The sequence below is a fragment of the Acanthochromis polyacanthus genome, chromosome 15 (assembly GCF_021347895.1).
Source record: "Acanthochromis polyacanthus isolate Apoly-LR-REF ecotype Palm Island chromosome 15, KAUST_Apoly_ChrSc, whole genome shotgun sequence".
Classification (NCBI taxonomy): Eukaryota; Metazoa; Chordata; class Actinopteri; family Pomacentridae; genus Acanthochromis; species Acanthochromis polyacanthus.
The window spans coordinates 1,941,145-1,953,173 of NC_067127.1; the positions used below are offsets into that span (position 1 = coordinate 1,941,145).

The 12,029-nt window shown below is 37.6% G+C and overlaps 1 protein-coding gene across 8 annotated transcripts in view; it reads left to right on the top strand.

Moving 5' to 3' along the window:
• Positions 1-2,755: 2,755 nt before the first annotated feature.
• Positions 2,756-12,029, top strand: part of LOC110954147 (mitogen-activated protein kinase kinase kinase kinase 3) — a 68,619-nt gene continuing 59,345 nt past the window's right edge. For 5 of the 8 annotated variants that reach the window (XM_051959831.1, XM_051959836.1, XM_051959837.1 and 2 more), the window contains exon 1: positions 2,757-3,008. In XM_051959831.1, coding sequence (XP_051815791.1) covers positions 2,910-3,008 — 99 coding nt within the window. In that variant the 5' untranslated portion in view covers positions 2,757-2,909. Of the gene's footprint in view, positions 3,009-12,029 lie in introns of all 8 variants that reach the window. The other 3 variants (XM_051959832.1, XM_051959834.1, XM_051959835.1) reach the window with 1 other exon arrangement.

Sequence of the window (12,029 nt, forward strand, 5' to 3'; positions counted from 1 at the left end):
TTAAATCTCATGTTGCTTTCATTTGTTACAGGTTCTTTCAGTTTTATTTTTAGGACAGGTGTGTTTCATACAGGATGAGTTTAACTTACACACTTTATCAACAACAGAAACTGTGAGAAGCTAAGTTTTGCAGGAACTCGAGGGGCTTTAAAACTGTGCAACCTCTCTACCTTTTCTGTGTCACTTCACCACAGATGTAAATCTTCAAAAACTGATCATAAATATTTGGTTTCATTTTATAAAGCTTCAGTAATTTCCTCAAGCATCTGGGTACTACAGTTTTTAGCAAATACTGTGTTTGTTTGAGAATTTTTCAGCTTCTAATTTAATCCATATTTGCTCTAATAATACCACCATGATGATGATATTTGTGGTGATGGAGGAACATGTGACCCTGTGGAGCTCTAATATGTTTTCAATAGATTCTGGATGACAATAGAAGTCTGTGGCACTGAGTAGGAAACTAAATGAGAATCAGCTTTAATTGGCTGAGGAACTTGACAATTTTTTTCTTCACTCTTTAAAGCCAGACATGCATTCAAACAAGGACAACAGGTTAAAGAAAGAAAGTGGCACGTGTTAAAGAGTATGTTGAAAGTGGTCCCCCTGTGATCTGACTGGCCACCCCGTGAGCCCCCCAAAAATTTTTCGTTGGAAATTTACATTACTAATAGTCCGATTTCCGACGCTCATGAACGCAACTTTGTTGTCCGAGTGTACCTGAATGCACCAATGACGTGGATGGATGGTCTGTGAGTAGAATGGCTTCATCTAGAGGCATAATTGGGACCGATTAATTGTTGGCTTTTACCTATTGTTGACACAAATGTAAATTTTTAGTGGTGCGAGCTTTGTTGTGCCCACAACAGGGACCCCATTGACTCACTATTGCCATCTGCTACTGTTCAGCCCTGCTTAGCCCAGTTTTACCATGAGGGGCCAGACAAGGCCATACGGAGCTTAGTAAGCCATAGCTGCAAACTCAATTATTTGCTGCCCGTGCAGATTAGAAAGAAATGCCTTTGTTTTTATAGTTCTTGAAATAATAATAATTATTTATTTTACCAGGTAGATCAATTGAAAACAATTTCTCATTTACAGTGATGACCCCAAGAGGAAGAAAGATAACAAATGAACAACACATATACAAAAAAGGACGTGCAAATGTTTAAAAAGAGATTAAAACCAGCCTAAATTAATGCTAGCAGTCCAACGGTCAGCAGGGGGTCAGTTGCAGTTTCTGCTAAAACATGTAAAGTGATGGAAGAGATGACAATTTCAGAGATTGTTGGAGGAAATTCCAATTGATTGCCAAAGACGGTGTGAACCTCGGGGATGGAGAGTGTTGTGAAATCACTGGACCTCAGGTGGTCGTTGTTATGGGAGAGCTGTAGGAGGTTGAAGAGGTGTTGAGGTGTCAGTAAGCCAGTGCTGGAGTCGCCTGGTGTAAAGGAAGGACCAACCCATCAGTGAGGCAGATAATTACCATAGAAAGACACAAAATTATGTAAGACACACAAAATAACTACAAAAAAATTACAAAATTACCACAAGAACACCTAAAATGATCACAAGCAGACTGACAACGGCCACAAAAATGTACAAAATGACCATAAAAAACCTGAAATGCCCACAAGATGGACTGAAAATGATCAAAAAAGAAACAAAATGAGCAGGTCAGGAGATCTGGAATTAACACACTTCCTTGAGAGGTGTTTTTATAATGAGAAACTTAGCTGAAAATGATTTCTGGGACACAAATACAATTTGTTATTTTTCATATAAAATTGGATATATTATCAAAAAAGAAATATCTGTCACTAGTATCTCAACTCAGTAAAAAGAACACAATCAAAACAATTTCTGAATCAGCTCCCTTTTTTTTTATTGTTTAGCTAATTAGAAGGTGGTTGTTATTGAATTCAGACAGTTATTTAATTGACATTTTAGTGATATCCAGTCATTTTTTAAAATAAATGATTGTTTCCATAATAAATAATTGTAGAATTTATAAAGACATGATCATAATGAACATAAAAACATTATTAATTTTTTTTTACTTTTAACAAAAATGTATGCAATATATATCCCATGGACTTCAAAAGTCCCAAAAATATATATTGAGCTGGACAATTCTCGAATCATTTCAGACAATTTTTGAGTCATTTTAGACAATTTTCTTGTGATTTTCAACAAGTTTTATGTCCGCTTGAATTGTTTCTCATCATTTTGGACCAATTTGAACAGGTCACAACCAGTAGCAAGACGGATGGCTAAGTGATGGAGGACATCAAGCCTGTTCAGAGCACATTTAGGGGACATCTTATAGGTGACATTGCCTTAGTCGAACATTGGGAGGATGTTCATCTTCACAACGGTGTTTTTGGCAGAGTATGTAAAGGAACGCCAGTTTAGATTTGATTTTAACCTGTAGAATATTGATGCGAGGAATGAAAGAGAGTGAAGAGTCCAGCGAGAGACCAAGGTACTCCAGATCTGAGCCATCTGCACAGGTGGTTTTTGTGTATGGGTCCAATTGTGAAATCACAGCAGGTTTTTTAGTTATAAATAACTGTGTCTTAATGTGGTATTTTTTTAATATTAGCTTCATAAATGAACATTATGGTAAAAATAATTATTTTTCAGAAGAATTTAGTTTCCTTACAAGTCGTATTCTTAATAAAAACAGCTCTCAATTCAGCAGCTCCATCTCTTTCCTCAGACACCATGGAGGGGCTACGCCATGATGTCCATTGCGCATGCTCAATGCGCAGTGGAAGCCATGTTGGAGTTACAGTGGATTCGGGCTGGGATTTTCTGACGCCGTATGTTTTTCTTAAATTATCTGGTTTCTAACGCCGTCGGGGTTCGTCAACCGTGCGCTACTGGCGCCGTAATCGGCCGTGGAAATGATGAACTCCAGTGTCGACCTGTCCCGGCGAAATCCGCAGGAGGATTTCGAGCTGATCCAGAGGATAGGAAGCGGCACATACGGAGATGTGTACAAGGTAAAACTGCAGTGAGGGAAGCAGTGGCGTGCTTCCATTCTCGGACACGGAGTCGTTAGACGTCAAAACAGTAATTCATGGAGTTCTTGCTTGTTTTAGTGGTGTCATAATAGCAGAAAATTGTATGTAGTTGCCATTAAATCACTTCTGATATGTAGTTGCTTCCATGTTTCTGTTTTGATGTTTACTGGTGCAGTATTTAATCTGCTTCTCTGACATGTGATTCCATTATCGGACACAGAGCCGAGGTTGCACTTGGCTGATGGTTTGTGGCTGTTATTGTTTTTGGCCTCTCTCCGCGACTTTTTGCTAACACCATGACCATCCTGGTTTGCCTTATGGAAGTGGATTTTAGTTGCTAGAATGCCCGTTTGAGACGAAATAATCATAGCTAACATTAACAGCGACTGTAAAGCGTTTGTCGGGCGCCTACGTTAAATTTGATTTTGTCAAGCAGAAATCCCATTTGCTTTATTGTCTTCCTAATAATGAGTAAATGCTACGAATGCGTGCCTGTTTACACGCTTTGGCCTGAGGTCAGCGTGTGGATATTGTGGTAAATAGCTGCGGTTTCATGTCAGAGATTGATTGAGACGTGTCCGATAATAGACATTTAGCCGCTAGCTGTCCGACAACAACCGCGGTTAACCGGATAGCATCCCGAAGCTAACCAGGCGTTTAGCTGCTTCTCGGGGAACACAGCGGCAGCATGTCAACAAGCAGGGGTTTGCTAAATGTACAAGAAGCAGAGACGACCTAATAGTTTTATAATTTATCGTAATATTGCAGGCTTTTTGGCTAAATTTAGGTGAAAGTGTCTCCGTTTAGTCCCGACGGGGACTGACAGCTGCCTGCCTGGAGAAACACTCCGGCTAAAGCGAGCTACAACAACAACACGAATATTAGCACATTTTGCTGCTATTGTCCACCTTTTAACATCTTTAACAAGTAGTCATAGTTATTAAAGAACTACAGTGTACATTTCTGTGCCTATATGTGATGTAGGTCGTGTTATAGCTGCTATCTTCTGATCCCACATTTTGCCAAGGCCCAGCGCTGGGAGCAGACAGCCTGGATCCAAACTGAAGGCAGTTCCTGAACTGCAGCCCATCGCCTATCATAATGTTTATTATATGCAACACTAAGCACCTGCAGTTCTAATCACATACTGCAGTTTGGTAAAATGCAATGTAGAAACAAATCCAGGCACTTAGATATCATGCAAAATTTATAATATGGCAGAAAACTGTGAAGAAAAGCTGCAGAAATATGAAAACAAACAGCATCATGTAGGATGAGATAACTGCAAATCCACAGCTGAGCGCCACAAACAACAGATGCACGCTTAAATTACTGTAGGTTTTGATTCTTGAGGATTCTAGCCACATACCTGGTTGATTTGCACAACAGCCCCCTACAGTATAACAGTCGAGTTATGCAAGTAAACACATGGACTCTGTTGGTTGTGTAGTTGTTTGCATAGCAGGCGCTCTGTTGTGGAATTTAATTTAACTGCTGTGTGAGGGAGAGGCTTCTGGCTGGCTGGAAATTCATTAAATACTTTAATAGGGCTAGATGATGTTTGGTTAACCTCCAGGCTCTTCATGGCAGTTGCAGGAATCCTAAAAAGTAGAGATGTGAAGCATTTTTTGGGTTGCAGAGCTTCCATTTAAGTCAAAAACTCGCCAGTATATGTCATTATTTCTTCCTTTTTTTGGTGTGTTTTGCATGCAGCTAATCTTGTTTCTAATTTAAGTTCAGTATCTCGCCGTGTTGCAGACAGATAGGTCCGACAGAATATGTTCAGCAGGCTGGCAGCTCGTGGCCGACTCGATTGCCAAACCTGTCACAAACAATGTACCGCTGATTAATGTGCACTGCTGTGCCTTTTACAAACGATTATAGCCGGGGAAAACATTCTACTATTCAATGTCTGGCCTCAGATTTTGACCAGAATTAATTAAAAAAAAATTCAAAATGACGCAAAGCTTGTCCTAAATGACATGCATCACAAAAATGCGCATCATTAAAGTTATATGTCTTTGATTATGTATTTTACAATAATTTAAATACCTGGATTCAACCTGTTTGCAGTGTGTTACACTGGAACAAATGGAGGCTCCCCATGCTGTAGATATTTAACTAATTACATGTTTACTTAATTTCCATCCTCATCGCTTCGCTGTTCTGTGGAAACAGAACAATAGTGAAGGAAAGTATGAGACGAAATGATACAAAGCAGAAAAAAACGATAATTTAACTTACAAAAATGTCCAAAATGACTCAAAATCTGTCCAAAATGACTCAAGCTGTCCAAAATGACTCAAAAACTGTCCAAAATGACTCAAGCTGTCCAAAATGACTCAAGCTGTCCGAAATGACTAAAAAAAACTGTCCAAAATGACTCAAGCTGTCCAAAATGACTCAAGCTGTCCAAAATGACTCAAAAACTGTCCAAAATGACTCAAGCTGTCCAGAATGACTCAAGCTGTCCAAAATGACTAAAAAAAACTGTCCAGAATGACTCAAGCTGTCCAAAATGACTAAAAAAAACTGTCCAGAATGACTCAAACTGTCCAGAATGACTCAAACTGTCCAAAATGACTCAAAAACTGTCCAAAATGACTCAAGCTGTCCAGAATGACTAAAAAAAACTGTCCAAAATGACTCAAACTGTCCAGAATGACTCAAGCTGTCCAAAATGACTAAAAAAAACTGTCCAAAATGACTCAAACTGTCCAGAATGACTCAAACTGTCCAAAATGACTCAAAAACTGTCCAAAATGACTCAAGCTGTCCAAAATGACTCAAAAACTGTCCAAAATGACTCAAGCTGTCCAGAATGACTCAAGCTGTCCAAAATGACTAAAAAAAACTGTCCAAAATGACTCAAGCTGTCCGAAATGACTCAAAATGTCCAAAATGACTCAAAATCTGTCCAAAATGACTCAAGCTGTCCAAAATGACTCAAAAACTGTCCAAAATGACTCAAGCTGTCCAAAATGACTCAAGCTGTCCGAAATGACTCAAAAACTGTCCAGAATGACTCAAACTGTCCCAAATGACATGAACTGCACAAAATGACTCAAAAAACTGTACAAAATGACTTTATGAAAAAAAAATGCTAAAAACAAAGTTGCTGATTGCATATTTATCCATCGATGTGGCTAATTTAGTATAAAACTGTGAAATGACAGTGCAGCTGATGCTCCAGTTCATGCTAACGGGGGTTTGCTGGAGGACGGCGCTCAGACCTGAAACCTCAGGATTAAAGGATGTGCTTCTGAGCACCGCGGCTCTTGGTAAACCTCATCGATGCCTATATTTGGTTCTACCACTGTGTGAAAAAGTGTGGCTTGGATAGGAATGTTTGAGCAGGAAACAAAGCATGAACTCTGCTAGCTTGTTTTCTCCTCTGTTTGTAGCCGGGCCTCCCTGTCTGAATCTGTCAGAAACCCGAGGAGGAGGGTCGGCTGATAGCGGGACAGGCCTTCTGACCACCAGATCACACGTTTACTTTGCTCCTAGGGGTATCTCTGGTTATTCTGAGGCAGAAACTTGTCATTTTTAAGCTGCCATTATTACATGCTGATAGGTAATGTTAATAAACTGGGTCATTTCATGCCAAAGATTCCAGTATTTCCCTCAGGACCAGGATTAGAGTCCTGGGAGTTAAACAACTCTCCATTTACGCTCAGACTAATGAAATTCTTGAGTTACCCCTAAAGGGAAGGTGAGACAGGTTATTACAGATAACCCTGAGGCTGTTTAGTTAAAAGAGACAATGCAGTTCTTTAGTGTGTCACACTTTGAATTACATCATTCAGTTTGATTAATAATGCCAATTGCAAGATTCCTGAAATATCTGCCTGTACAAGCTGAGCACTGCTCATCGTTCAGTCCAGTGTAAATAACATGACACGTGATTTACTGTTCCTGACACAAATCATTATCCATGCATCGATACTGGAAGAAAGCCACCCTGCTGCCTCTGTATTAGAGAGGACAGCATTCAGTGTCTCTTCACTGCTCTGTGGAAACAGAAAACTAATGAAGGAAATATGAGATGAAATGACACAAAGCAGAAGAAATGACAATAGAGTTTACAAAAGCTGTCCAAAAATGACTCAAAAACTGTACAAAATGACTAAAAATGTACAAAATGACTAAAAAACTGTCCAGAATGACCCCAAAACTGTACAACAATGACCCAAACTGTACCAAATGAGTCAAAAGCTGTCCAAAAATGACTCAAAAACTGTACAAAATGACTGTAAAAAGGTACAAAATGACTAAAAAACTGTACAAAATGACTCAAAAACTGTCCAAAATGACTGTAGAAATGTACAAAATGACTAAAAAAGACTGTACAAAATGACTGTAGAAATGTACAAAATGACTCAAAAACTGTCCAAAATGACTGTAGAAATGTACAAAATGACTAAAAAAACTGTACAAAATGACTGTAGAAATGTACAAAATGACTAAAAAAACTGTACAAAATGACTCAAAAACTGTCCAAAATGACTGTAGAAATGTACAAAATGACTAAAAAAAACTGTCCAAAATGACTCAAAAACTGTACAATGACCCAAACTGTACCAAATGAGTCAAAAGCTGTCCAAAAATGACTCAAAAACTGTACAAAATGACTAAAAATGTACAAAATGACTAAAAAACTGTCCAGAATGACCTCAAAACTGTACAACAATGACCCAAACTGTACCAAATGAGTCAAAAGCTGTCCAAAAATGACCTAAAGTGTCAAAAATGACTCAAAAACTGTACAACGACTCAAAATGTCTAAAATGACTTGCAAACTGTCCAAAATGACTGTAGAAATGTACAAAATGACTAAAAAAAACTGTCCAAAATGACTCAAAAACTGTACAATGACCCAAACTGTACCAAATGAGTCAAAAGCTGTCCAAAAATGACTCAAAAACTGTACAAAATGACTAAAAATGTACAAAATGACTAAAAAACTGTCCAGAATGACCCCAAAACTGTACAACAATGACCCAAACTGTACCAAATGAGTCAAAAGCTGTCCAAAAATGACCTAAAGTGTCAAAAATGACTCAAAAACTGTACGACTCAAAATGTCTAAAATGACTTGCAAACTGTCCAAAATGACTCAAAAACTGTACAAAAATCACCAAAAACTGTACAGTATGACTGTATTACAGGTGAGACCATTAAATGATCCTGATCCTGTTTTCTCACCGTCTGTGGCTTGAAATGCCTTCAGAAAGCAACAGTTTAATTCGATATAAACCTCCACCTTCAGAATTCCAGTAACGCGATGCCGCTAAACTGCACTCGGCATGCTTCTGTTTACCAGTAGGACCGCTGTGTGATGCTACAAACCAAAGATAAACCAAACAGAACGCACATTTGACATGGATGAGCTCAGCTTTCTCCCACCGGTCTTCAGGATACCATTTGTATTGATTTGTCACTTTAATGTGGACGGATTGGAGGAGCTTTCCTTTCACGGTCCCGCTTCAAGACAGATTAGATAAATGGCAGTATCATCTAAATATGTTGCTCTGAACCCACAAAACCCCGCTCCAGATGCCCTCGCTCTGGAAGACGAGTATTTTCCAGTAAACAAGATGACTTGTGTTGTTGTAGATCCGCTTGTTTTCCTGCGGCGACGCTGCAGAGATCAGTTCATCAATTTCAGGAGCAGTGTGTGCTTTAGAAACATGCCAGCCGTCTGGGTATTTTTGGATTTCAAGTAAGGGGCAAGCAACGCTCCTGTGGACAGTTTAGCAGCATTTAGACCAGGAGTGTCAAACCAGGTTCCATATTCAGCCTAATGTGATCTCCAGTGGACTGAACAGCATTATAACCTATAAATAACCACAACTCCACATTTTCTCTTTGTTTTAGTGCAAAAAAGTCAACCTTTTTATAAGACATCATGAGCAAACTGAAATTTGTTCAGAAAAATAAGTTCAGCTTCATCAACATTCAGCCTCAGTTTATCATTTCCACATTACAACTTCCAGATCAGAGTGTCTACAAAGGAACACAACATTTAGTCACAGCTATCTGGAACTGAATGATGTAGTATTTTACTTTACAAAAGACAACAAAAATAAGACAAAATCTAACAAACACAAGAAACGAAATAACAAACGGCTTGAAATAAAACAAGAACAGGACGTAAAACTTGACATAAACGGTTACAAAGCGACAAAAAGTTACGCAGATGACACAGTTGAGGCAAAAAATGACACAAGCACAAAACAAAACAGAAGTGATACACAAAACGATGAATAAAGCAAGACACAAAATGATAAAAATCAGACAAAAAACAGAAGCGGACAAAACGGAAACACAAAACGAGAAACATGACAAAAATGTGAATCGAACGATAAAAGACTAAAGCAGACAAAATATTTCAAAAATGAGAAACAAAATGACGAAAATGAGACAAAATGAGACAAATGACATGAGACAAATAATTAGAAAGCGACAAAAATCGATAAATTGACAAAAATTAGACAGAAAACGACAAACTAACAACAAAATAACAAAAACATGAGAAAAATGTCAGGAAAAAACAAGACAAAATATTACAAAAATGACACACAAAATGACGAGAATGAGACAAAAAATTAGAAAGTGACAAAAAACGACAAAATGACAAAAATTAGACAGAAAACGACAAACTAACAACAAAATAACAAAAACATGAGACAAACATCAGGAAAAAAACAAAAACAAGACAAAATATTACAAAAATGACACACAAAATGATAAAAGAACAATGGACAATCTAGTATTTTACTTTCTGATCAAACCAACTTGTCATGGTCTAGAAATGATTTTAAATTGATAGTTTTACTAATTTACAATCTGCAGTTAATGTCTTCTCTGGAGGGACGCTTTTGTCCCTCCTGATCTAACCAAACATTTATCAACCAAAAAACTGACCAGTCAATCTTGCTCAAAAATAACACATTATAACAATATTCTAATTAAAATCATTTGCATCAAGGATTTCTCTCCATCCAGAAAGAAGTTTTAGTAGGTTTGCATTTGAGCGAGTTTGGCTCAGAAAAAAATTAGCTCAAAAATGTTACGGTCTAGTAAAGCTTATTAACAAAAACTATAAAACAAAGTGCAGTAAATTATGAACAATTAAAGCAACATGCTGCTTTGTGTTTATTCCTGTGTCCTTGTAGAACAAATAATTGTCTATGAACACACAGAGAAGTCCACATTAACAGGTGACAGCGGCTTTGTTTTCATAGCGGCCTTTAATGAGCTTTAATGTGGTTTAAAGAGGAAGCAGGTGTGGTGACTGACAGCAGCAGAGCTAAACCTGCTGAGTGGAGCTTTTCTGGTTGAAATCCAGCCACTCGGAGCTGTAAATATGTCTGTTTGTTGATGGGGGAAGGCCTTAGACGTCACACCACTGTGTCTTTAGTGTTGCAGAGAAGCGTCATACCAGGAAGCGTCTGACACTTTATTAGTCATTAAGTATTTAATACCAGGAGCCAAAGAAGCTGCAGGGTTTTGTTTGGACCTTTATTAACATGGTTTAACTGCCCTATAAATAACCAGACACACCCTTACTGAAGATACTGCAAACTACGCTGGCATGGTCATTTATTTACACCAGGAGCGTCAAAGTCATCTTAGTTCAGGTTCTATGAAAAATAACCACAACTCCAAAATCTTCTGTTGTTTTAGTGCAAAAAAGTGCTTTCTGAAAATGTTCACATGTATGGAACTTTTTTTTTTTAAACAAAACATCGTGAACAACCTCAAATTTCTGAAGAAAAATAAGTTCAGTTTCATCAACATTCATCCTCAGTTTATCATTTCCTCATGACAACTTCCAGATCACAGAGTGTCTACAAAGGAACACAACATTTAGTTTAGTCTTTATTTAAGGGACAATGTACAGAAACATTAAGCTCACATGAGTCAGAGATGTGCTGCACCAGATTATAGCTTATTAGCTAGTTTCCATCTGCAGTCCCTATAACATTAATAAATAACAGTGCTAATACAATAACAATTAAGAAAACAATGAAATAAAACTCACACTTCTCACTACTGTCAGACCTTCACAATCAGACAGTTAACACGTCCAATTCCATTTGCTGTGTCACATTACATAACATTTAGTCACCTGGAACTGAACCATGGAGGATTTTATGATGAAAATGACAAAAATCGGACAAAAAACAATAACACAAGACAAACTATTACAAAAATGAGACAAAAAATGAGACAACACGAAACAAAACATGACAAAAAGGTTACAAAGCGACAAAAAATGAACAAATGACAAAAACAAGACAAAAAATTACACATATGACACAAATAAGACCAAAAATGATAAAAACGAGAAACAAAACAAAAAAATAGACAAACACGAGCGAGACGAAGAAAAGACAAAAACGCTTCACAAAACAATGAATAAAGCAAAACTCAGTGACAAAGTTAATACAAAAACACACAAGCGAGACAAAAATAACAAAAATGAGGCAAATGACATGAGGCAAAATAAGAGATAAAACAAACAAAAAGTTAGAAAGCGACAAAAGTCAGACCAAAAAAAACAGCAAAAACCAGACAAAATATTACAAAATGACAAAAGAACAATCTAGTATTTTACTTTCTGATCAAAACAACTTGTCATGGTCTACAAATTATTTCAAATGTATAGTTTTATTAATTTCCAATCTACAGTTAATGTCTTCTCTGGAATTTTACACTTTGAGGGCCGGATAGGACCCTCTGGAGGACCACTTTTGGCCCACGGGCCTCATGTTGGACGCCCCTGGTTGTAGAGCTAAATATCTGGTTATTTGTTGCACTAATCGAGCTAACACAGTAAAACAATGAGCCTTTTCCAGTTTCCTGGATGTGCGTTGAAGTGTAACCTCTTCCACAGTAATATTCCACATTACTCTTCGTAAAATACAGAAAATAAAGTTTAGACAAGACGTATTAATGCTGAAATCCTAATTTATCCATCAAAGTAGATCTACA